The sequence below is a fragment of the Orbicella franksi genome, chromosome 5, assembly GCF_964199315.1.
Source record: "Orbicella franksi chromosome 5, jaOrbFran1.1, whole genome shotgun sequence".
NCBI lineage: Eukaryota > Metazoa > Cnidaria > Anthozoa > Scleractinia > Merulinidae > Orbicella > Orbicella franksi.
In genome coordinates this window covers 9,959,901-9,985,298 of record NC_138149.1, presented here as the reverse complement: position 1 = coordinate 9,985,298, position 25,398 = coordinate 9,959,901, and the positions used below count along the sequence as shown (strand labels likewise).

Here is a 25,398-nt window from a genome sequence, read left to right as displayed (position 1 = left end):
CTCTCTCTTCTGTAGACGTTTTCGGGATGTCACGCAACGCTACCCCCAAAACCCCTGTGGTGAGAGTTGCGTGACATCCCAAAAGACGACTGCAGAGGAAACCCGACTAGACAAGGTCCTGCTATAAGGTAAAATCGCTGGCCGATGTGCAAGGGCGTGGGGAGCACCGACATAACCCAGTCAAGAAAAATTCATTATCCCACACGTTGGCAATTATAAACGTGCGCAATTAAGACCATGCTCCCAGACGATTTTACAAGGCGTTATCATAGGATCTTGAAGACTGAGTTAGAATCCTGTTTCTCCAGCTTCCCCTAGCGCACTAACCTATGTGCAGACGTTTCGTTGCCGCGTGAATAAAAAAACGTCGTCACGTAGGCTATTGGGCCCACCCTAAATATTAAATGGGCCAAATGAATTAGTGTTCCCATTCTCGTCCCAGAGCTACTCATTATAAAAAGTCTTACGGAAGCTCTGGGAACGAAAATGGAGTTTATGGATAACTTACAGCGCATGCTCGGCAGACTCTTCCAAGTTCACAGCATCTCTTGCCCAACAAATTTTCGACAAAACGTTTATCCCTGGGGGAAGCTCTCCATTTAATTTTGCATTGTTTGACTACGAGTAATCACGAATCGCGAGTCGCGAAGTAAGCAAGGCCTTCTTTCTTCGTGCTTTCTCGCGTTCTCGAGTGTCCATGTTTACTCTTGCGCGTTCTGTCCGTCACGCGCGACGGACTAAGTTAAACCGGTGGTGGTGGTGTGGGAAAGGGGGTTGCGCTTAGTAGCTCGTAGTCTACAAGCAAATTTATGTGAAAACCATTTTGATATTCGCCCCTAAAAATTGAGGAATTTCCTTTCCCACCCTGACTGAGGGCAGACGAAAAACGAAAAAAATGTCAGGACAAAGACTTCAATAACTGTGGTGAAGATTGAGATAACCTTCTGTAAATATCAACAGTGACTGAGGGCTCCAATCCACGAGCAGGGTTTTCTGTGTCTTGTTTCAGTTCGATTTCAATTTCTTCGATCTATCTGGTGTTTCGAAATAAGTTAAGGATAACTTTAATACCTTGATGGTCCTGGTGTTCCTGTTTGGCGTGCGTCTACCACTTCCCATTACGTGCATTGGGAAGAGATTATAAATTTTTACACACTCGGTAGGACATATCGCGTTACCAGTTTCAATGTCTGGGTCTGGAACTTCTCCAATCTATGCACCGTGTGCACGAGCAGTATATTGTTGATATTGCGTACTTTCAAGCGAACGAAAGCTCGGAAGGGGACGAGGGATACAAGTTGTGGCAACCACCGATCAAGGAAGGGGTTCATTCCAACCGTTTGGCGAGGATATCTGAGATAAATATAACACGGTAAGACTCAAATCCTTGCATCGCGCTTCTCTGGATTTTCCTCATAATCTTGACGCAAAAAAAGAAGATTTATTGTATACTGGTAGACTGACATTTTAGGCTAGTATGCTAAAATTCGATGTAGTTCTACATGAAGCTGAATTATTTCTAATGAATAGCGGCCAGTCGGTAGTTCGTCGTTTAATATCAAAGGGGAATTACATAAATTTAAATGCTTGAATTGGATGATTGCTTTCCCGGGATTGCTCTATCATACAACCTTTCCGAGATTTCATCTCCGAGGTTTCGGTTTTTTTTTTTTCGTCCCGTTTTCAAAAGAATAGCAACGGTGATGATCTTCAAACCTTGTGCGATAAGCGGATTCTTTGTGTATCCGCTCCCGTGTCTGTTAAAACAATGTTGCTGTTGTTTCTGAAGTGCGTCCGTTTGATATACTGACGTACGACAATAAGCGGGTCATTTGTAAAGGTAAAGATTATCTCCCTGCAAGCCGTTCTTAATTAAAAGAAACAACTGTTGTCTCTTCGGATTATTTACGTGTATCCAACAATGTGGGGAGGGGAGGGTACAGATCACTAAAAGGAGAGAGTCATATTATTTTACGACGGTAACAAAAGCTAAGTCAGAATTGTTATTTATTTACTTAATTATCTTTCTATTTGTATAATGTTTATTTAGAGCGGTGTCGAAAGTAACCAGGCAATTATTTTGGTTTTGGTTTTACTACGGTCTAAGATTGGCTGAGTAGTCAATTTTACGAAGTTATTTATTTATATAATTTATATTTATTGATATTATATTTATTTATTTGTTTATTTATGTAATTTATGTAATGTATTTATTTATTTATATAACTTATTTATTTATTTATTTATTTATTTATTTATCATGTCGATGAAGATGCGTTTATATTTAATTTCATCGGCCGGTGACGTTTTACCGCCATGTCTATGCACAGTGTTCGTAAACTTTGCCGCAAAAGTTCCACATGCGCGGCTTTCCGCCAATATATTAATACACTAGGGTATCTAATAGATAGTAATGCTGCGGCACATTCTGTTGATAGTGACATATTTAACGCCGTGATTCATTTATCTGTGCGTTCCAAAACTTACATTAACTGTTATTTCTCAAAGTAGTGTCAAATCGTGGTGTCACTTAAAATCTGTTGTATGCATCAACTTCATGCATGATGACGCATCGATGGCGAGGTGTTACAAAGGATCGAGACAAAAAAGCACATTGTGATCTGAAGAATGTTTGGACATAAAACGATACACATCAGCCTGCCCTTTACCAGATCGCGAAAATCGAAAGATGTGGAAATTGTAGGAGCAGAAATCTAACTTATAAGTTCTGTACTGGTACGCATTAAATATCTCTAGAACTCGACAGAAGAACACACAGACTGTGTCGAGAATGTGTCCACCGCGATGTGTGAAAATGCTCAAGCTTTAGCTTAAATTCATGTTTCGATGAAAAGGAATAGATTGCAGCATTTATGAAATCAGCGTGTTCCACGGTTTTCGTTTGTTTTAATTATTCTACAGGCTTTAGTAACGACGATATCTGTTCATTTAAGAATTCGACGAAGGAGGCGAGACTGCTAAGAAATGACATACTAAGATTAAGATGTCACAATTAATCGTCCAGATTTACAAACTTTCACATACTGCATAGCAAGAGTTGTGAAAGTCAAGCACGATCTCCTTCACATCACTTTACAGGTAAATCAGAGAAAACTTTCTCAGTGGAATCCACGCGAAAAAGGACGACGGCTCGACGAGTATGACATCCTCGTGTTGTTCGTGGCGCAATGCACTCCAGTAAAAGTGGCGCAGTGCAGTCTGGTTAACTGCAATGCATTCTGGTAAAAAGTGATGAATTCGAGAATTCGTACCCCTTTCTATATATTCTTCTTAAATCCTGATTATGTTGCTGCTCGCTCGCTACGCTCGCTCCGCAGCAATTAATTCTAACTTGGCTCCGAGGCTCAGAGGAATAAAACAAAAGAAATCCTATCGGGCATTAGGGAAGAATAATTACTTTCTTTTACAAGTTTTATTCCCATAAGCGTCGGAGCCCAGTTGGAATTTTAATGTATCGAAATTGGCGTATGATCACCATTGAGTTACACACAGGAACGAAGATTGAGTTAGCCAGCGGAGCGATCAGGCGGGGTGAAGCATCCGCCAATTGGAGGGCGTTCCGCTGCTCTTACGTAAGAGTAATTTTTAGTAGTGATTTATACTATTCAATTAAGTCATTTTTTTCACAATACTGATCAGCCAACATTGTCAAGCTTAAAGATGACCTCGTTTCTTTTCATTTTCACAAACAGTCTCTCGCGAAAGAGCTCCCGTTAGTTCTACCGGGTAGTTCTGCAAAAGTCCCGGTTAAATTTGTCATCCAACCGTAAATGGAAGCACCCTGGCTATTTTTATGGAAAAAATATTGCTTGAAAAATGGTTTATTGTTTGAAATTTGACATTTGTTTGTCCAAGGTTTCGGCCTGGTTGTTAAGGTACTGTAGAAACGTGACCCAGTGATGAAGAGGATTCAATTAAAAATGTATGTTAAAAACACATAACCTCTATGACCTAAAAAAAATGTGGAAATATTTGACAAAATTCGTCTGGATACCGTCAAGTGAAAGCACAAGACCTGAAATGGACGTGCTGAGCAGAACTTGCTTGAGGGAAAATTTAAAGGGACACAATCACGTTATAAGCAAAAAAAAACCGCTATAAGTGATCACGACGGCTGGAATTGATGACTTTAGGTGAACTTAGTTTGGAAAAAAAGATCACAATTCATTGGCCTCGTTATTGTTTCCAAAGAGGACTTCATTCCACAACATTCCACACGGAAGATGGCTTCTGTTGTAGTCTGCTACGCAAACATTCCAAGGTAACTTGACGTAATAGGGTCAGGTCAGTGGTCTCAGTGTTGTCATGGGAATGTTTCTCTCAATGGGAGTTTTGTTATTCCTCGCAAATGTAAACTATTAGTTCTCCGTTTCTTTCAGTTCAACCAACATAATGAGGATATTTTTTGTACTTCTTGTACTCCTCGGCCATGTTGTTGCACAGGCTCCAAGTAAGTTTAGTTTAGTTTTGTTGTTGTTGTCGTTTTTGATTTAAGTTTTATTGTCACTTTTGCCAATACTGTTGCCAGTTCTTGAGTTTATGTTTTGAATTGCAATCTCAAGTAGTATGCTTTGCTTTGTCAACTTTGTGGCCTTTGTATGGCCCTTTTTGGCCCTTTTTGGTAACTTTGTTTATTAACAAGTCATCTACTCTTAGAAGACGCGCACGACGTGTTAAATCAATGTGAAAGAAGCTCGAGTCAGAATATCTTGGCCAGACATATGTAAGATAGTTTTCTGCTTAACGAAAACGGCTCTCTTTTTTTTCTCATTTAAGGGCCCTTGCACTCTAGTTTTATTTTTTCACTCTTTCACTGTTAGCTAAATCCACTGCCTTTTTCGTTGCAGACTCCTGTCCCAAGCCTCCTACAAATCTTCTCTGTTTCATTGGGGCTAAAAACATGTGTGTTGACAGTAGCAAGTGTCCAAATGGGACTTTGTGCTGCTCCGACGGCTGTCGACAACGCTGCAGAGATCCTTCCAATAACAACAGGGGCGCTGGCACAGGTAAAGCAAATGAACCCAAATCCCTGCTGTGTCCTCAAATTTTGCCCTTCTCTGAATAAAGAGGGCAACTGGTACAAAAGTTAACCAAATTCTTAGGGAGCGAAAACCTTAACAGCGCTTATTAAAACGCCCAGAAAAGTTCCAAAACCTTCAAACCTAGCATGCATAGTGTGGCCAATACAGGGACAAATATATGGCCTTCCTTGTGCATCAGTATTTGGCTGTGCTAGGTTCGCAATGTATGGTGGTAGACTGTACAACCGCCATCTTTTTTCCTACGGCAGTTTTTCTATTCTTTCTCTTTGGTTTAAACACGTAAGGTTTCTAGTCACGAAATAACCTATGTTGAACAAACCTACGATGGTTTAGTGATTTTCCCTGTATTACAATTTACGCAAACACCTCTGTCTCTAAGAGCAAGCGCGGGCATGACATCATACGTTGCTATCTTGGAGTCTTTTATCCCCCACTGTGGTTGCTTTCTACAGGTACTCCACGCCCTGGCACGTGTCCTTCTCTACTGTTGCCTCCCCCAGGCCCTTGTGTGTCGGATTCAGACGAGTGTATGTTAGACGTGGATTGCGACGGTTCCACCAAAAAATGTTGCTATAACAACTGCTTCAAAGTATGTGTTGAACCCGGGATAAGCACCATTCAAGGTAACTTTCTTCTCTGTAGCTTTGCTATTTAAAACTGTGATCAAAGTTGCCAAATTTTTTTTTGAAGTGAGACACAGCATAGCGCCTCTAAAACATGTCTGCTTTTCTCTTTCAACTCGTGGGTCACAGTTTACTTGAGAGCAAACAGTAAACCGAGTTGTTGATGTGTGTCAATCGCCTACTCGGTTCAAGTGCCAAGCGATGGTGAATTCCGGTTTCCAAGACCGGACCGAGCATGCACTTTTCGTTCGAAAGTTACTAAGCAACTGATCGCGCCATATTGGTATGACAACCTTCAAAGTGCAAACTATCTGCAGGCAAATAGTTTGCAACAGGCAGCAACAGCTCCAACAGGCGAATTCGCAGTATGGTGGCGCGACTATTCTACTAAAATACATATAACATAACACTGACGAAAATATCATCACGCTCGCTGTTTTAAAAAAAGTAAACCAAAAACTACAAGGTCTTACAACAAACTCTCCTTTCAGTTGCATATCCTTCCAGTTCCGTTACAACTTATCTGCCACACATTCTTTGACTTGACAGAAAAATAAAACTTTAGGAGTATATTTATGCAGAACATCTTCGTGTAAACGTTTCCAAGCAGAACTTAAAACTAAAACATTTAGGGCCGAACATTTAAACGAAGTTTAGGTTAGACCTGGTTTTTGACTAAATCGAGGTTTAGACAAGGCCTGCAAAGACCACGGCTAGGGGTGGTCTAAATCGCATTATTTAAATGCAGTCGAGCCGCATTCCGCGGAGACCACGTCTAAGCGTGGTTTAACTAAAATTTCTATTGTTTTCCAAACCCCGCGTGTTCAGAATTTTGAAGAGGCCAGATGAAAAAATGGCTTCAAAATCTCGAAATGCAAATTTTAGCCAAGAAGAAAAACTTCTACTTGCCGAGCTCGGGAAGCAATATTTCGATATAGAAAACCAAGGATATGACAATGTCAGCTTAGAAAGGAAACAGTCATCGTGGGAACTGAGTTGCGCAAAGTTTCAACGCCGGAAATCCCGATGGTAACAAGCGCGATATGAAAGCAATTCAGGGATGTTGGAAGCTCATGAAACTGTAAACGAAAAAGGAATTTGATGAGCAACGGAGGGGAAGCAAGAAGACAGTTGGTGGTAAAGCCCCAGCTTCACCAAATGCTATTAGTAAGCTGGTTGCTGACGTTATTCCAGCGTCAGTGAATCCACTGGAAAATCTTCTATTCTTCTAAAGGATTAAGCTTATCCCGCAAGTGTCGAATTCTTCGAACACGTCGAGTATTAGCCCATTGCTGTAGGCGTCTATATCTCAAACTTCCATCCATGACGAAAACCTTCACTAATAAAACGTTAGACTACTTCTAAACCTACTCATGACCAGGTCTAAGTTGCTATTGTTTGCGAGGCTGTGTTTAGACTCCGTTTAGGCGGGGTTTAAGATAAGTGACGTTTAAATAACCCGGTTTCCCGGTTGAGACCCGGTTTAGACCCGGTTTAGACCAAGGCCTTCTTAAACGACGCCTAAACTTCGTTTAAATATTCGGCCCTTAGATTTTGAACGTCTGTAAGAATTAAACTGTAAATTCTTCATAAAAATTCCTTAAAGGAGCTCAGTCACGGCTTGCGCATATTGAAAAGTTTAGTCAGTTTAGCCTCAACTCATCAAATTCGTCGTTTGTAATCCGTGTCAATCTTCTCCATCCATAGCCATCCTTGTTCCTTTATGGTTTATCATTATCTCTTTGGTGTTTTTCTATCTTATTAAACTGTTAGTTTCAGGTTTTCTACCATTTAAAGGTAATTTTTTTATGTGGCCAAAATAACTCAAAATACCGTGACTGAGCTCCTTTCACATTTTTTTTTTTTATGGTTTCTTTTCCAGACAGGTGCCCGCCTCCAAGAAAGGACCCTGAGTGTCACTTCGGTCTCAGGAACCAATGTTCTAAACAATCGGAATGTGATTACATGAAAGACGGCCTGTGTTGTTTTGATGGCTGTCGCAGACGATGCGCTACTCCTAAAGGCTTTCAAAGCAGGATAGAAGGTACAAGTAGGACATACGAACAAGCAGTTGATATGAAGCCGTCTTAATCACTTATTCAATAATTTACTGTGTCCAAATTCGCAATTAGCCAATAAGAAGTCGTGTCTATTCAACAGTTCCACAAGCGCTCGTTGGATATGAAATGATAGATAGCCAACGATGCGTCTCACCATCTCATATCCAACAAGCGCGAATGAAATCGTAATTGTTTTATTTAAAAAATACGCCCTTAAAATTAAAATAAAATAAAAATGAAAACGCCCCCCAAAAATTACCCAAACGCTTACCATATTTGTGGAGCATGGTACAATTGCGTACATACCATGATGGCCAAAAAAAAAAAGCGATGGCTGGCTAATCGTTCCTTTATTGGTACCTTTTGGCGGCATATCAACATCGTTTGGTCTCGCAATGAGTATTTTTGGCTCGACTCTGTCATGTCAAAATACAAACCATGACCCGACTAAACTTGCCTGATTTGTTCCCGAAGCTTACCGGAGAGGTACGATCAGGTAGAAGAAAAACATCTTTTCCGGCCGAGTCCTTTCTATCATCATCATCGTCATTATTAGGGAGTTTAAGATCCCGTCTACAATGCGTCAGAGGAATTTGATAACGGAGATTTCATTCTGAAAACGCATCAACTATTTTTCCGTCCACAATACGATAAAAGAATTTAAAAACTCAACAATCACCGGTCATTTTGCATTTGTGTTCGAAGAAAACTAGGACAGGGAAATCAAGTGATAATCGTGACTATACATCGTCTTAGAAAAGCTCCGTTTTCAAAGTGTTTTCGGTCCACACGAAAACGAAAACCCCTGCGTTTTTAATTAAATTTCCCCGGTTTGAAGAGCGTTTTCGGAAAGCTCCGAATTAGTGTGGACAGTAAGCCAAATACTAGAAATAAAGCTGCGTTTTCAAATTTCACCGGCGTAGTGTGGAGGGCGCCTAAGTGACCACGATTTACTTACGAATCTCACGATACTCTCAAGTCATTTAGTTTGTTTCTCACCCTCAAAATTACCTCTGAAACTGAAATGGCATACAGTGTTAAATTCAAAATAGAAATTTAATTAGCCGCTGTGGTGCACGTTCTCCAGACAACGCAGAGTTTGGTTATTTCAAGTTGTTATTTTGCACAGGACGGCAAAGACACGTACCAAGAATTATAACGCACGTGCACAGCCATTGTTCTGCTCATTAAACCTCTTGTTTAGCGACTTTCCCGTTGCCGTTGTGCTTTTCTTAAAGTTCCCAAGAGGGTGCTTAAAAAGACCAACGAGGCAGCAGTCATGTAAACTTGAGCATGAGCAGTACGTACATAATGGGTGTACACGTGTGTTTAAAATTTTGGTGAATTTCTAGGACGTCCTCCTAGGTCCTGCGTATCGCGAAGAACGTGCTTATTGCGATTTCGGCTATTTTTTCGGATTTCAACTTGGAATTGAATGCTGACTTAGCAGCTGTATCTAGCATGTTAGAACGGTGCCCCATGGCTCAAATAGATAGCAAGGAAAATAAGGGATTTGTGGCATTGAACAAGATCACAGTTTGAGTGAATCAGAATGACCTCCACCTCCTTTCGCCGCTCCCACAGGACCATCTGTTGCGTATGTTCCTCATACCCTTCTAGGGTAGTATTAATTGTAATAGCTGTTAACATGTTACCACTAACTATAATTTTCTACCAAAATGTCTACACTGTCATTCTTCAGGCGCCAGGCCCGGTCAGTGTCCTGTAACTTCTCCGCCTGAGTTTTGCGTCTCAGATGTGGACGAGTGTGAGTTTGATGGCGATTGTTACCCTGGAAAGAAGTGCTGTAGTAACACATGCTTCACCAGATGCCTCGATCCGGTGGGACTCTCGGGCTCAAACGCCAGTGCTATAGGATCACTGATTGCAGAAGGTAGGGCTGACGTCGCCATAAGTTGAACTCCCTTGAACGGATAAGAAAATGAAGTGTAAAACTATCAGTCAGTAGTGCAGTGCATGATGTATGAAAAGTAATCGCTAAACGACTTTAAAATAGAGGTCAAAAATGCTTGGACAATCAAAAACAGTTTTAATTATTTTAGTGAGCTGATAAAACAAGATTTATGGCAAACATCACAAGGGAATAGTACAGGTCATTGCACGTTTAAGGGGTAGCTTTAGGGCAGTGGGGGCAGTGGGGGGGGGGGGGGTGGGAGAGAGGATTGGGTGACTAGCCACCGCCCCCTTCCCCCCTTTTTGGAGAACCAAAAAAACAAAAACCCGAAAAACGATTGTGCTAGTGATAAAAATGCATTATTCGCTAACAGTTACACCGGTGAACAAGAATAACAGGAGCTTGTAGGCTTCGAGATAAGACGGAGTAGAACTCTTCCGCGAAATATCGAGTCTCGTTATTATATCCTACCATTCGTCCTCCCTAAATCTCTCACTAAGTTGTTTAGCTGTAGTCGACCATTCTGATGACTTCTTTAAATTTTCAAATTTCACAACTTTGGGGGATGCCCCATTGATTCTGTAGTCCCACAGTACAAGCCATGCCCCCTGGAAAGATCCTGGATCCGCCCTTGTAATTTAAATATAGAACAACTTTGTTAGGTCTATTTAACAGAAGTTGATTTGTCGTTGTTATCATGATCATCTATGTGACCTAAATGTAAAGTTTGAATGCCTGTAGTAAAATCCACTGGCTCAATAGCATTGATTTCTGCAAAAAGTGGATTGGATTTTGTGGCATACAATTATGGAGCAGAATATGATTGTGCAGGTTCACATTCAGTGAAAAAAAATTCGAATTAAAAAGAGTTGATGAGTTTAAAATTTTCGACTCTCGGCCACTGTTGTTCTTGATTTGCCCAGAAACACGGTACGAGTTATAGGTTAAAACTGAAACAAACCTCAAAATAACTTACTCTTGACACATCGGCTCTCCCTTAGCTATAAAATAATACATTACGTTAACAGGCCTCTCTGAAAACCAATGTTTTAGCCGATATGAAAAACCAGTTTTACACATGCGCGGCTCATGATAGTGTCCCTTTAGGAGCTACCACTAGGAAAGTAAAACCTTAGCCAATAACAATAACGATAACGATAACGATAACGATAGCGATAGTGATAATGATAATAATACTAAATATAATACTACTTTATTTATAGAGCACTATTTCGCTTTAGCTTAATAGCACTTTACAATGATTACAGTCAAAATTTTAAAATACAAATTTTACAATAAACATTCTTGTATATTTTCAGTTTGTTGGTGCTCCTTAATTTTGTGAGGTTTCCTTCAATTTGAAAGTATGTTTCGTTTAATAGAAAATTACTTAAAATATTGAAACGTGAGCTGCCTACTAATGTTTGCAATCTCCCATCCTAGGAGAGGCATCGGGAAAATGTCCCGTCACCTCCTCCACAGGCCGATGTCATGCTGGACTTATAGACACGTGCAACATTGACAAGGAGTGTCCATCTGGTTCCTACTGTTGTTTTGATGGCTGCAGAAGGAAATGTTTGGATCGTAATAATGACACCGCTTCGGCGCAAGGTATTAAGTCCGCATTTCTATTACGGTGGTGGAAACTCTCTTTGAATCACTTCCCTTAAGGGGACAGCTCCTTTTTATCCGAGCAATGTATAAACCTTTGCATCTATGACCTCTATTAACCGTACATCTCTATCAAAGGGACGTTGTTCACACTGCCACGACAGTATCCTTTAACGTAACTTACATCGTAACCAAGTTATAAAAGAGTTATTGGACGCCTTAGCTGAGCGTTTCACGCGTTTGTTAATAAACGATATAGCCGGGTGGATCCGCAGACTGCTTTGACAGTGTTATGACGAAATTCATTGCCAATAACAAGACAGACGTATGAAAAACTGACGTCAATTTGTTTTTTACGACAACAGATTGTCAAATTATCCTCTCTCGCTCGCTGATGCATTGAATAATTATAAATTCATGTGTCTGTCCGCATATTGACGATGAAAATTAGCCAATGTGCGCGCGAGAATTTCTGCCGTTGTCGTAAAATATTACATCGAACCCTCTCAACATGCGCCGCGCGTATGTCGCACTTGTTCACTTGTCACTTGTATTTTCTTGTTATACACACTCACCTAAAGGCTCGTGTGTATAACGAGAAAATGCAAGCGACTCGTGGGATATTCTCCCTCGGACGATTCATGGTATACCACTTCAAAGTGTTGCATAACTAGGGTGTACCTGTACATTCCACTCTTTATTGTTTTAGGAGGAGACAAAAAAGGAAAGTGCCCCATTCTTGTGCAACCGAAATTGTGCGTATCGGACGTGGACGAGTGTTTTATCGACTGGGACTGTGTTGGAAACCGAACGTGCTGTTCCAATGGCTGTTATAGAGTTTGTGTGTCTCCTTCGGTGGGTCCGGGGTCTGCAGTAGGTTCTGTGCAGCTGCAGGCTGCAGCAGGTACACACATTTTAGGACTCTAATGGACGTTTCTTGGGAATATTTCTGGGGAAACACAAATATTCGTACGTACTCTAGACTAACTGTTTCCCTCGGGACAAGTTAGAAAGATTTCTGTTACAGAGAGATAACAAATAAAACTGTTAGGGGGCGTTATAGGGATGTTAACGGACGGTCGACACGTATTGCTCACCGAATGTTTTTCGTAATTTAAGATCAGTCTTGGAAACACGCTACCCGCATGAGACAAACTAAAATGCAAACTTTGTCAACATTGCCGAAGTCCACGTAGCCTGCGAACAGGCTCCCGGAGACCGCGACCAAAGCGCCCCGCCCCGATCGCTTCGTTCTCCGAGTTCTTCAGTTTCGCGCTTGTCGGCTCGCTTCGCACACCGATTTTTTTTCCATCCTCGCTGGGAGCCTGTTCGCAGGCTAAGGACCATGAATAAAGAGCGCATACTATTTAACTAAATAACTGACACCGGTACAGTTTGTGAGCTAATGATGGATTTAAATCCTTAGCCCAGGTTTTTATAGTTGTTTTTTATTTTTTTTGCTAAAGGATATTTACATCTTTTTGTGTGATAATTTTAGATAGAATTAGGGGTAAAATATAGAAACTATAATTATTAACTGACTACATTTAAAGCGGACTCAAGGCTTGTAGAGTGAAATATGTATTAACAGAATAGTGAATGGATCTATCAAAGACGCGTCAAGAGTTGTACGCCACATTTTGCGGAGGTGTTTTCATGATCGTCCACACTGATACAATCGAGAACCCATTACGGGGCTTTAAACAATTGGTATTTGGTTACTAGGCTCCGTAGCAGTTCTAAGTGGGGTTGTCACGTGACGCTCCTTACCGAGCGTTGCGTGACAATCCAAATAACGGCGCCTAACAGGAGACCAGGTTAGGTCCCGGTGTGACAACTTTACAGTGTGAATTTTGTTGTTTCTTGACAGTCAAATGTCCAGAGCCTGTGGTGCGTTCCTGTGCCAAATCACTGAAGCATCAGTGCGATGATTCCCGCGAATGCTTCACCGGTACACATTGTTGCTTTGATGGCTGTCGAAGAAGATGTGTTTCCACCACAAGAGCACCAGGTATGTGGCCTATGTGGAGCTTACCAACGTCATAGATAATTTTTCTCGTGAATTCCAGTGACTGGGGAGAGTAACCAGTTGTTTGCTGTTGTCGTTGTCTAGAACTGGGAAACTGGGGCAAAACAATTCAAACAGTCCGGACTAAAATCCAAGCCTTACATGTGAGTGGCTAGTTTTTTTACTTGCCCAGCTGGACCATGCAACTGTTTGATGTTCACGAGCTAGTCTAAAAATTCCTTTTTCGGGATGGTGAACAGGGTTGAATATCTAGGTATCCTATCACTTCCTAACGCTTTCAAATTGTTCATTTACATGTCCACGTCACTGCCACGTTGTGACAATGCTGCTTGCTGGCTTGTGGCAAATCTCGAAAGTAGCGACAGGAACCTCCATCCCCCGCTCCGGGGGGGGGGGGGGGGGTACTCCTTTATATAGGTTATATAGGTATATGCGGCCCCAAAGGGTAAAGTTCTAAACCGTTTTGATCATAAGAAGGGTATCGATTTTGGCCATTTTGGTCATAAAAAGGGTATGGCTTGAGGCACTCTAGTCTTGAACTGGGTATGTTTTTTTAGAAGAAGCTTCTTTTTCAGGTCATAAGTAGGGTAGGAAAAATCGCAGACTTTGGTCATAAATAGGGAAAGGGTTTTGAGAAGCGGGCCGCACCCCCACCCAATTTTTCTGGGAGTAGCCCCCGGGCGCCATCCAAAAGTGGCGACCTTAAACGTAACTCGGTCTGCGATGAGAAACAATGGAAAAAAGGACGAGTTTTTAAAGAAGCAGAAACAGCTATTCAGTGACTATTTTCTAAGGCAAAACTTTCCATGAAGTATGATTCAATCTGTACATTGTAGATTCTTAATTTCCTTTTGTTCGGTTTCTCTTGAGCTTCTCTCTAATTAATTTTTTTTTTGTCAAAGATACTTGTCCTAAACCAGCCGAGAACTTGATCTGTCCGATCGGACTCAGGAATACTTGTGTGGATGACTTATCGTGTGGCCCCCCTGGAACAGTCTGTTGTGACGATGGATGTCGGAAGCGCTGCATGGATTCGTCCCATTTCAGCAGTGGAGGAATAAACAAGGAAGGTGAAATGTACACTACAATTCCCTTCCATGTCAAGTGTTGTCGAGTGTTAATTCTATATTTGAGAGAGCTAATAACTAAAAACCTTACTTGCTTGATTGCCTCGTTCCTTCTTTCTCCGTTCCTTCGTTCCTTCGTTCCTTCGTCCCTTCGTTCCTCCGTTCCTCCGTTCCTTCGTTCCTTCGTTCCTTCGTTCCTTCGTTCCTTCGTTCCTTCGTTCCTTCGTTCCTTCGTTCCTTCGTTCCTTCGTTCCTTCGTTCCTTCGTTCCTTCGTTCCTTCGTTCCTTCGTTCCTTCGTTCCTTCGTTCCTTCGTTCCTTCGTTCCTTCGTTCCTTCGTTCCTTCGTTCCTTCGTTCCTTCGTTCCTTCGTTCCTTCGTTCCTTCGTTCCTTCGTTCCTTCGTTCCTTCGTTCCTTCGTTCCTTCGTTCCTTCGTTCCTTCGTTCCTTCGTTCCTTCGTTCCTTCGTTCCTTCGTTCCTTCGTTCCTTCGTTCCTTCGTTCCTTCGTTCCTTCGTTCCTTCGTTCCTTCGTTCCTTCGTTCCTTCGTTCCTTCGTTCCTTCGTTCCTTCGTTCCTTCGTTCCTTCGTTCCTTCGTTCCTTCGTTCCTTCGTTCCTTCGTTCCTTCGTTCCTTCGTTCCTTCGTTCCTTCGTTCCTTCGTTCCTTCGTTCCTTCGTTCCTTCGTTCCTTCGTTCCTTCGTTCCTTCGTTCCTTCGTTCCTTCGTTCCTTCGTTCCTTCGTTCCTTCGTTCCTTCGTTCCTTCGTTCCTTCGTTCCTTCGTTCCTTCGTTCCTTCGTTCCTTCGTTCCTTCGTTCCTTCGTTCCTTCGTTCCTCCGTTCCCTCGTTCCTTCCTTCCTTCCTTCCTTCCTTCCTGGCTTGCTTTTTTGTTTGCTTACCTCTTGTTTTGTTTGTTTGTTTTTTACTGGTTTAATATTCATTTATTTCTATGTTATCGCCTTTTCATTCAGAGAAACCCCGACCAGGCACCTGCCCATCTCTAAGTCCACCATCTGAATTCTGCCCATCTGATTTTGACGAATGCAAGTTTGACTGGGATTGCGAGACATCAACGAAAAAATGCTGTTCAAACGGCTGCTACAGAGTCTGCGCTGAACCTACAGAGGGAAACGTTCTAGGTAAGTCTATGACGTCTCTTAACCTTGTGTACAGCAGGGCCTTAAAAGTTAAATTACATCCAAGATAGTGGTTCTCCCAAAGAGGCAACATTCTGAATCTCAACGTTGAGATGGCTCTTAAAAAGAGGTTGCTGGGAACACGAGAAAAAGAGAGTAGCTGAATATTTCTCCTGAAATCCTCTCAGAACATAAACGTCACTTTAAGCATTTCCATTGAAACACTATTCATTACATCTGTAAATTTGAAGGGAAGAAAAAAACGCTTTGTCTCGACATCCATTCAAGTTGTACATTATACAATTGTGTATTTTTTGCAATGACGTTATCATAAATAATTATACTGACAAGGACCGTTTGAAGTAAATTTGTCTTTTTGCCTTTCCTCATGTCAGACAAGTGTCCTGCTCCGGAGAAGCCCAAACAGTGGTGTCCTGTGACTCTTAGGAATCAGTGCTCCAATCACACGGAGTGTAGCTTCATCTCAGATGGGCTTTGCTGCTTTGACGGCTGCCGCAAAAGGTGTGCTTCTACAGAGGGCTTTCCGAGCAGGCTAGAACTGAGTAAGAAACCGTTTAAGTTTTGTTGCCGTTTTTAAAATATAGTGGACGTTTTAGATCTATTGTCACGTTATCTGTCCATGTGTCTGTTTGTGTGCCAGTTTGGTCCTCCAACCAAGATACTCTCTGCCTGACTGTCCAACTGACCGTCTGTCTGACTGTCTCTGTTTGACTATTTGACAGTCTGACTCTCGGTCTCTCGGAAACTCGGACTACCCATGCCTGACTGTCTGAGTATCTGACGGTCCGACTTTCTGACTGTCTAACGGCCAGACTGTCTGACTGCCTGACTGTCTGACTACCTGGTTTTCAGATCCAAGACCTGGTAAGTGTCCACGCCTGCTTCCGCCTGAATTCTGCATCTCGGATCACGACGAATGTGAAAATGATGCAGACTGTTACCCTGGAAAGAAGTGCTGCAGCAATACTTGTTTCAGCAGATGTGTGAATCCAAGTTTTGAAGAAATTGGCGGTAAGTTAAGTTCAAACCTCTTTCATTGTGCATTGGTCATAGTGCAAAGAAGTTACTAGTTTATGTACACAGGAAGAAATGTAATGTGTAGTTCACTTAAAGTGAAAAATAATCGTGAACCAACACACATACACTATAGGACAGACTCTCTCTATACTCAATGCTTTAAACTTTCAAGAACCCTTTAAAGGGACCTTATTCAACCACGACGAAGAAGATAACGTCGATTATAAAAAAAATTATACCCTATTAGGAGTGGTGGTCAGAAAAAACCGGCAAGATCGCTCATGCAGTTCTGCTCATTAAACAATCTTGTGCGCATGTCGGACGTTCCTGTTGCCTTTGTCGTCGAGGTCTGCGTAAACAAGCTAAAAAGTCGCGCACGTGACCTTAAAATGGGCATATTCATATCAATTTTATTGTGCTCATTCAATATATACGTCTGCATTTTGAAAAAGGTGTCAATCAATTATCATTCCAGTTACATACACAACTTAACCAACTGTGAAATTAAAGCCTGAAAAAAATTCAGGCCTAGCCGGGATTCGAACCCATGACCTCTGCGATATCGGGCAGTGCTCTAACAACTGAGCTATCAAGCCAACTAGGAGCTGGTCACGTTAGGAGTTCGTAATATATCCGTGGAAGAACGTATGAACGATCATATATTTGAACTGCGCCAAAAAGTAGGTAATATAAAAAATCAGTCATTTTTTCCTCCACTTTCGTATATTCCTTTTCCCACTCTTCTAATTGTTTTGCTTTGTTTATCTTTAGAAGTCATAAATTCAAGATTGTAGTTCACTTGATGAAAAAGAACAGAGTTTTTCTAAGCACCATTTTCATAAATCCAGTCATATACTGATATTTATTACTAGTCAGATCGTGGCCTACAATTTCCGGGCAATTTAGAGGGAGATAAGCCATGCGGCCTTTCCTAGCTATCTTCATATAATAAATAGTAGCAGCTGTTACCGGTTGACATCCTGTTTCGTCGTGCAATGTCAAACTTATCTTGCGCTTGCACGAGATTGAGTGTTATGTTACTTGTTTCTTTTAGGTATCGTAGATTCTGCAGACAAGTGTCCCAACACAACACCTTCGGAGACATGTCACGTGGGACTCAGGCACATGTGCAATGATGACGTGGATTGTGTAAATGGCACCTTGTGTTGTTTCACTGGCTGCAGGAGACAATGCTGGGATCCTTTAGACAGAAATAAAGCGACATTTAGTAAGAGAACAACACTCCACTAATATATTGTTGTGATGTGGGAAAACATTTCATTACCGCGATAGTCAATCCGTTTGATTTGTCTGCATTATTTTAGGTTGGACCGCACGAATGGCGAGGATGTCGAACAAGGATGTGTTTTGGATGTAAAGTTCTAAAATATCATCCATTTTGTACACTAAAGTTCTCATACACTAAAGTTCTCGTGAAAATAATGTTCTGCTCTTTTTTTTTTGTGATATGTGAAAGTCCTATGTATGTTTCCGTAAATTGTTAAAGAACCCTTTAATTTTCCGTTAAACGTGGTCTGGGTTCCCCCTTTGCAACCCTCGACGAACAGTTGTGAGAAACAGGAATACTGCAATAGTTTAAGAGCACCAGATAATGACAACATCCTGTCTCTTAGACCTAAATGAGTCCGCGATTATTCTCCTCGAAGTTGCTACATGTAAGCAGCATGAGATATACCAATTGCGCCATATTGGGGTGACTGTGCACAGCAATACATGTCATTAATCAGTTTTGCCAAAAAACAGCAATCGGCAACGGTTGTCAGTCCTCTAAAATAAGAACTTATCAAATATAAACTATCAAACAAGGGATTCAAGAAACAAAATCAGTTGCTGTTCACCCTTATGGCAAATAATATTACACCCAGACACATGCCACATTTATTTTGTCTGCTCGACTTTTCTCGGCGCCAAATAGAAAGATTCCCAAAGACTTAAAATCGCTTCAGTGGGAATTCTAATAATTCTAGAATTGCATTAGCTAGTACACAAATCGGACCGTCAAGTCATTAAATTACTTTTACAAACCCCAATTAAACCAAAACTTCATTGAAATGGCTATTATGGTATAACAGTTACACTGATTTTATCTCATCCGAAGATAAGACAGGCATCTGCCCAGTCCTCGATCCTCCTCCTCCGCCATGTGTGTCCGATGTGGACGAGTGCTACATGGACAACGACTGTCTCAAAGACAAGAAGTGCTGCTACAATGGATGCTACAAGATTTGCGTCTCTCCTTCGATAGAGAGTGGAGCTGCTGCAGGTATATTACTGGGAGCAGGGATCATACCATCTGACCGACCCTTGTATCTCATAGCGAACCTCCTGTTAAGTGGACAAAATATCCGCTGGGGATTGAACCAAAGGAGAATTATCTGACTTTCGACGTTAACTGGGGCACTCATTCTTTATCATCAGAGTTTGAAATCAAAAAGCAAGGGGTGCAAGAAAGAGCGCTGAGCGGGTAAAAGAAAAAAAAAATCACCCACTCATCCCCCCACCCCTCCCCCCCCCCTCTCTTACTCTCCCTTTCGTTCAATCTCCAGCGGTTTTTCTTTTGTTCGCGCCCTCGACAATGTTAGTAAAAATAGAAAGTGTTTCCCCTCCTCTTCGCTAAACACCTATTTCCGTACCTTTCAGGTACCTTTTTCCCGAATTATTTCTCCAGTATCCCCGCTACTTCCAAATCAACTCCCGTCTACCCTCTCCCGGGAAGCGGACGGTAAAATGGATAATAAATTGCATGCAGAACCACTCTTGGTTTGCCTTCTGTTTTTTTTTTTTATTGATTATCTTCTCTTATACTTGTTTCTTGTTGTGTGGTAGTCAAATGTCCAGCTCGGGAGAACTACCGCTGTGCCACGTCTATAGAGCCTTCGTGTGACGATACGGACAGTTGTCCAGATGGCAAAATCTGTTGCTTTGATGGCTGCCGAAGGAGATGTATTGATTTCAAGAGCGCTCCACTAACAGGTTTGTACCTCTTTTGTAATACACTCTTTGATTTTTATAAGAATTTTACTTTTCCGGCGAGGCTGAATACTCTTATTTTGTTGCCGATTTTAGGCTGAAAATAGTTTTGTGAATATTCTCAGATCATAGCGTATGACATATTAGTTTTCGAATGTATTTGGTGTCTGGATGATGATGAAGTAATTTTGGAGCCAGCCTGCAAACGTTAAAGCCTGATATGAAACTCATAACTTCTTGCAAAAATGGTTATTGGCATCGAACAAACGGCTAGTGCTGTTTTTGTTGCTTTTTAGCTAGTTTTGCCGTTTAGAGAAAGGAAGAATTTTATACGGTTTAGTTAAAAAGGGAGAATTTTATTGTATTTACAAATTTTTAACACACGTTATATTTTTTACAAAATCTCAGCCTCGGATTTTTTCTTAAAACATTCTTAAACTTTCGCAAATTTCAGCCCCGATATTCTTATAAAACGTATTCTTATAATAAAGAATGTACTGTATGTCAAACTGAAGCGTCTTTTAACTTTTTTTTCGTACAAAATGTGATACTAACTACCTGCTATATTTGAAAGAAAGCATGCCGGGGTTCACAGAAATCGTGAGGTATGGCATTCAAGTGCCCATAACTCCCCCCTGCTCGCCTCCCCCGGAACGTTCTAAGTCACGCGAGACATGCACAAGAGAATGTTGGAAGTTAAATGAACATCTTACAATATGTCACGCTATAGGTTGATCTCCCTACCTGAAGAACATTTCTCTAGATTTACCACAATCTTCACCAGATAGTTGGCGCAAGGCATGCGTGACAAGTGCGTGACAGCTCTCTGTCTGTTTGAGTTGTCACGCAACTTTTCTAAATACGTTGTCAAGAGGTCTTCGGTGTGCGCGGCAAACAAAATGTTCGCGCGAAGAAAAGTGCTCTTTTCAGCTCCCCTTGAATCACATATCTGGCAAATTGGGCGCATTCTTCGCCGACTTAAGTTAAAATTCTTGTATTTAAATCAATTCAAGCCGACAGTGATTGTTTTCGTTCGGTGTCGGGTTTCTACACAATAGCCAGGCGATTTCGCTCCACGCGCGCCAAGTGACCTTGTGTAGTTGTGCACTGGGCCGCGGAATTGTTGTCTCTCGGAATGGCTCGTCTGTTTGTTTACCTGCTGGTTATTTTGGCGTTAGGAGCTTCCTCTGTAAAAGGCAATGTAAAGCAAAACAACACCTACGGTAGGTTGGCAATGCTTTCAAACTGTTCGCTTATTCGAGCCGGTTGAATTCATTCTATCTTGCTGAACAATCAATCAAGGACGCTTTATTGTATCGCCATGTGGATTTGCACAGCATAACTAGAGTGTAGGAAATGATACGTTACATGCATATCCACTTGTCTTCAGAGTCTTAGAATTTAATTTAACGCGAAAATCCTGCAAACGATCGATCCTGCGCTCGTCCTGCGAAAGAAAATAACGTCCCCTGAAAATAACGAGTGTTCGTTAATTCTTCCAGTCATCGGGTCATGGCGCGTACAAGCCATGTTCGTAAAGGTCGACGATTTACGCTAAATTTAACGTGGCCTCTTGAATAAATGTTTCAAGTTGCCGCTTGCGTTTTGTTGTACTGAGTATTAAGCAGGAAGTTTAACGCATTGAGGTTGAAGCTTAACCATCAGAGGCAAAGCAAAGACACGAACCTATTTCCCCGGTATTTCACACAGACAACTGTGTAAGTATAGATCTGTCAATGTTGCAGTCGGCCTTTCTGTTTTCTGCTCTTTTAACTTCATGGCCCTCATTAAAGAATCAGATGGGTTATAAAAGCAGAAAGGAACATTATGAAGAAAGAATTCCTCTTTGAAGAATTCCCGCGACATTACCGGAAACAGCACAAGGGCATTAGTCAGCCATCGTGGCGACATGGGGTTCTGGTTAGAATTATCGAGAATTAGGACTATATTTTTAATTTGTGCATTATGCTTGCACGGGAGACAATCGTAAATGTAGTTCGTATTTCCGAAAAGACGTATTAGAAGCAGGCTAGTAGTAATTTTCAGGAAAAAAAAAAAAACGAAAAAAGGAAAAAAGAAACAGATTTAAAAACTGTGGATCAGCCGTCTGCACTGTTTACCACCAAACTCTGGACCACCCTGCTGCACGCGTACATCTGAATCGTTACCAGTACTCTTTAGGACAATAAGTTAAGTGGGAGACTGTAAGAGAGGGCTTGTTTCTCGCCTTATAATTTAATTTTCTCATTAAGACGACACACCACTAGTCAAGCAGCAGTGCACAATGAGAGTAGTAGATATTAGTATATACCACACAAGTGAAGAGTGCTTTCCGCGCATTGAGATTGGATAGCTCGGAGGCGAATGGCAAGTAGTAGGCACCTCCACTTCGGTGAATGATTGTTTAATACAAGACGCTATAAAATTATGATTTCACCCTTAAACTTTAAAGAAAATCGTAAGTGTTGAATAAAGAAGAAAGGAAAGTCATTTCTCCTTTTCCTCCTTCCTTCTCACCATCACGCCCTACCTCATAGTATTTCTCTCTTTTATGGTATTTTTATCTTATTTATTTATTTATTTATTTATTTATTTATTTATTTTAATACCTATTTATTTTTGGCTTAACAGAGGGCGTGACGATTGACTGCCGAAAGACTGAAATGCAAATTGACGTGGAGAGGGGAGTATTGAACGGCTTTAAACCCATAGATCTCCGCCTCAACAACCGCTCGTGCATAGCAACTGCAAACGAAACTCACTTTAGCCTTGTTGCGCCCCTGATGGGCTGTGGAACGGACAGCAGTCACACAAACGAAGTAGTTGTTTATAGCAACAACGTGAAAGAAGATGAGGTCGATGTTGAGGGTGTTATTACCAGAATGCCAGAACTTTTAATTCCTTTCAGTTGTTACTACACCAAGGAAGGCGTGACCTCTACATTCGGGATTATTCCCAGAAAGGTAACGAAACTTTGTGTCTGAGTCATTTAAACGATAGACGTTTAAACAAAAGGCTGCAGTGGGTCAGCACCCACGATCTATTTTCAGACTTTCAGGTTTTAGAGAAACTACTCAATATGAAACGACAGTAGTCCCTTTTAAAATAATTTCCATCGAGGTATTTATTCGATCATGGCACAGCGTATCTCAGAGCGTTGTGTGACAAACATATGAGCAAAAGTCAATACCAAGTACCAAGTAAAACGCCTAACGAGTAACGGTCAGGGGCAATCCAACGGTTCTGTTCCTTTCAAAATCTTTTCCCCACCAAAACTCTGGCTGAGAAACCCAGGAGAACAAATTCGATCCGGATAATGGATGTTCTGTAGGGATTACCGGTTGGCTGAGTGAAATATGTTCGAGTTTCTCTCCTAGAGGAAGGATGATGTTGCGTTGCGTTATTAAAAAAAAAAGTAATTATGGGTAGCGTTAATCAACCTACTCCCCCCTCCCTACCACCCTTTCCCTGCACTGTGCAGTGAAGGTGTAGGCGATAACCTGGGACCACCAACCACACAATTGGCGAGTGTTCTGTGGAGTAAATTGAGGTTACTTGTCTGCTGGCCGGAGGATTTTGTCAAGGAGGAACTTGCTGAAAAAAAGGCAAATTCAGACATGCTTTAATTTTGCTATGAAAAAGGGACAGATATGAATTTGCCAGTAATTAGAAAATTGTATTGAAAACGTCTATTTTTTTTATTAGTTCATTGCCATGGTGCTCTTTGATTACACATGAACGGAGAAGCGAACTGTTTTACGTGCATCGCATGTGACCCTTACAATTCATAGAGAACTATTCACTGTCGAGTCAGTGGCATTTGGGTGAGTCAGAGCGCTCTCCAGGCCAAACGTTGCGCTGTTTAGGCTAACCCTAATGTTTTTCAGTTTATTTGCAGTCAGGTTAGCGAAACAAAAGGCGAACGCTTGTTTCACCGATTCCTAATTACAGAATTACGGACCGTGTCTTTACTAACAACTAGTTACAAACCCTATGGTTGTGACCCTCTTTCAGGTAAAGATGACCATGAATGGAGGTGATACAAAAGCCCAGTTCACACTTGAGATTTCTGTGTTTAAAGACAAGAATTATTTACTTCCTTACGGCATCAAAGAATTCCCGCTAAAGGTGTCCCTTAGCAAGCCTCTCTTCGTACAGGTAAAAAGTACAAAGTTGTGATTCTCCTTATGTAAAATGTAAGTTTAAAAAAGACCATGTGGCTTGAAAAAGGTTTATCATCACAGACTTAACCTTTACCTAAACATAAGCATAGGCATCGGACAAACACGTAGAGAAACTGGTTTTTACTGTTGCATTGGCAGCAGGCGTAGACGAAGTGAGATAATCAGCGTCTTTTGTCAAGGCAATTTCCTAACAAAGGCGCTACTTAGGAACAGCAAATTGCTATGTCCGCGCTTGCTGACTCTGCTTATATGCGCTGTAAGTGGTAACCTGCCTTCATAATTTACAATTTACCCATAACATAGATCAGCCTCTGTTTCCCCGGAATAAAAAGTTCAATTGCGACACGGCTAGCTCTTTTAACCCACTTTTCGCTCGGTTTATCGTCGCCAGCAAACGATGACTTAACAAGTACTATTTCATAACAACAGAGCTATTGAAGTTGATCAAATGCCCTTTATTATTCTGAGGAATGGCTCTTTCAAAAGAGTTACAATTTTACAGATACCATCTAAACTGAGCTTGTTGCTTTTGAGTAAATTTGGTAGTTTTTACCAGTTGGTATAAGAACTATAAATTTGCGAGTAACCCTCCCTGGAATCAGGTTATTATCTTTAACTCAAATTTATCGAGACAGGATAAGATATAAATTTAGCCAAGCCGAAAAGCGGAGCTCCTGATTGCAAAATGAACCTTGGATCAGAAACTCAAAAAATGATCAATTGTGAGCATGTAATTGTTCAGAATGTGGTTCACTATTTTTTTCCAGCTAAGTTTTAACAAACTACACCCAATTAGAAATTACGTACGGAACTTTCCAAGTGACGATTGTGCAAGGAATATGTCGGGAGAAAAGTCAACAACAAATAAACGTCAAACTTATTTGGGAAGAACACCTGAGCTGTTTTGATTTTGACTGCTAGTGATTAAAATAATCAGTTTTACCAACAAAAGCACTGAATGTGTTAAGTACAAAGTACTTCATAGGTAAATAACTATGATCAACTTAGTCTCCGTCAAATGAGACAAAATTCACATTTCATTTTAAGTCTCCTCGCCTTTAGAAATACTCCAGGAGGTCAAGGGCTATTCTGATGTCGATGTTGTGGTAGTTGTTCTTGTTTTAGCTGGAGTCCTTGCACCATTATCTCAGACCACGAATCCTGCGTTCGGAAAACAAAGCCGGAAAAACGAATATGAAACATTTGAATTGGTGGCGAGGTTAGATTCTTACCTGCATAGTACACGCCAAGGTTGACCCGGACCTGAAATTATTCTCTCCTAAAACCTTTCTGTTCCTTCAGTGACCTTTATCAGTAAGGATGTTCAGTAATATTGGAGTCTGTTTAGCGTCTTACGTTTGATTTGCTCATTTTTCAGCTGGCGGTGGATTCACCAGACACCAGACTGACGATCAGAGAGGAGAGGTGTTACGCCACACCTACTCAGAATCCTGACGACGACATGAAGTATGACATCATTCGAGACAGGTACATTGTTGCTATGTTATTTTCTTGCGTTTCCCGTCTTGTCTCCAACCCTGCGACCGATGGTCCATTGTTTGGGTGCCGTGATTGTGCCTGTCAGCCTTTGGCCCAAGAGCGTTAACACAGCCCCAGCAGTGACACCCACTCCTGCTGTTGTGTATTGTTACTCCCCAGTCAATAAAATAATGCATTGCTTTTTTC

The 25,398-nt window shown here is 41.4% G+C and overlaps 1 protein-coding gene across 5 annotated transcripts in view; it reads left to right on the top strand.

Annotated features, from left to right (window-relative positions):
* The first annotated feature begins 12 nt into the window (after positions 1 to 12).
* Positions 13 to 25,398, top strand: part of LOC145487406 (uncharacterized) — a 59,465-nt gene continuing 34,079 nt past the window's right edge. For 2 of the 5 annotated variants that reach the window (XR_014049401.1, XM_081466177.1), the window contains exons 1-19: positions 13 to 1,372; positions 4,401 to 4,471; positions 4,869 to 5,027; positions 5,516 to 5,686; positions 7,569 to 7,730; positions 9,449 to 9,640; positions 11,105 to 11,272; positions 11,982 to 12,176; positions 13,143 to 13,283; positions 14,204 to 14,371; positions 15,335 to 15,502; positions 15,895 to 16,062; positions 16,373 to 16,531; positions 17,592 to 17,765; positions 18,657 to 18,821; positions 19,385 to 19,531; positions 22,160 to 22,491; positions 23,543 to 23,686; positions 25,091 to 25,200. Coding sequence is in view for 4 of the 5 variants with exons in the window: in XM_081466177.1 (XP_081322303.1) it covers positions 1,215 to 1,372; positions 4,401 to 4,471; positions 4,869 to 5,027; positions 5,516 to 5,686; positions 7,569 to 7,730; positions 9,449 to 9,640; positions 11,105 to 11,272; positions 11,982 to 12,176; positions 13,143 to 13,283; positions 14,204 to 14,371; positions 15,335 to 15,502; positions 15,895 to 16,062; positions 16,373 to 16,531; positions 17,592 to 17,765; positions 18,657 to 18,821; positions 19,385 to 19,531; positions 22,160 to 22,491; positions 23,543 to 23,686; positions 25,091 to 25,200 (3,152 nt within the window). In the remaining variant the exon portion in view is untranslated. Of the gene's footprint in view, positions 1,373 to 2,480; positions 4,306 to 4,400; positions 4,472 to 4,868; positions 5,028 to 5,515; positions 5,687 to 7,568; positions 7,731 to 9,448; positions 9,641 to 11,104; positions 11,273 to 11,981; positions 12,177 to 13,142; positions 13,284 to 14,203; positions 14,372 to 15,334; positions 15,503 to 15,894; positions 16,063 to 16,372; positions 16,532 to 17,591; positions 17,766 to 18,656; positions 18,822 to 19,384; positions 19,532 to 22,159; positions 22,492 to 23,542; positions 23,687 to 25,090; positions 25,201 to 25,398 lie in introns of those variants that run through there. The other 3 variants (XM_081466178.1, XM_081466180.1, XM_081466179.1) reach the window with 2 other exon arrangements.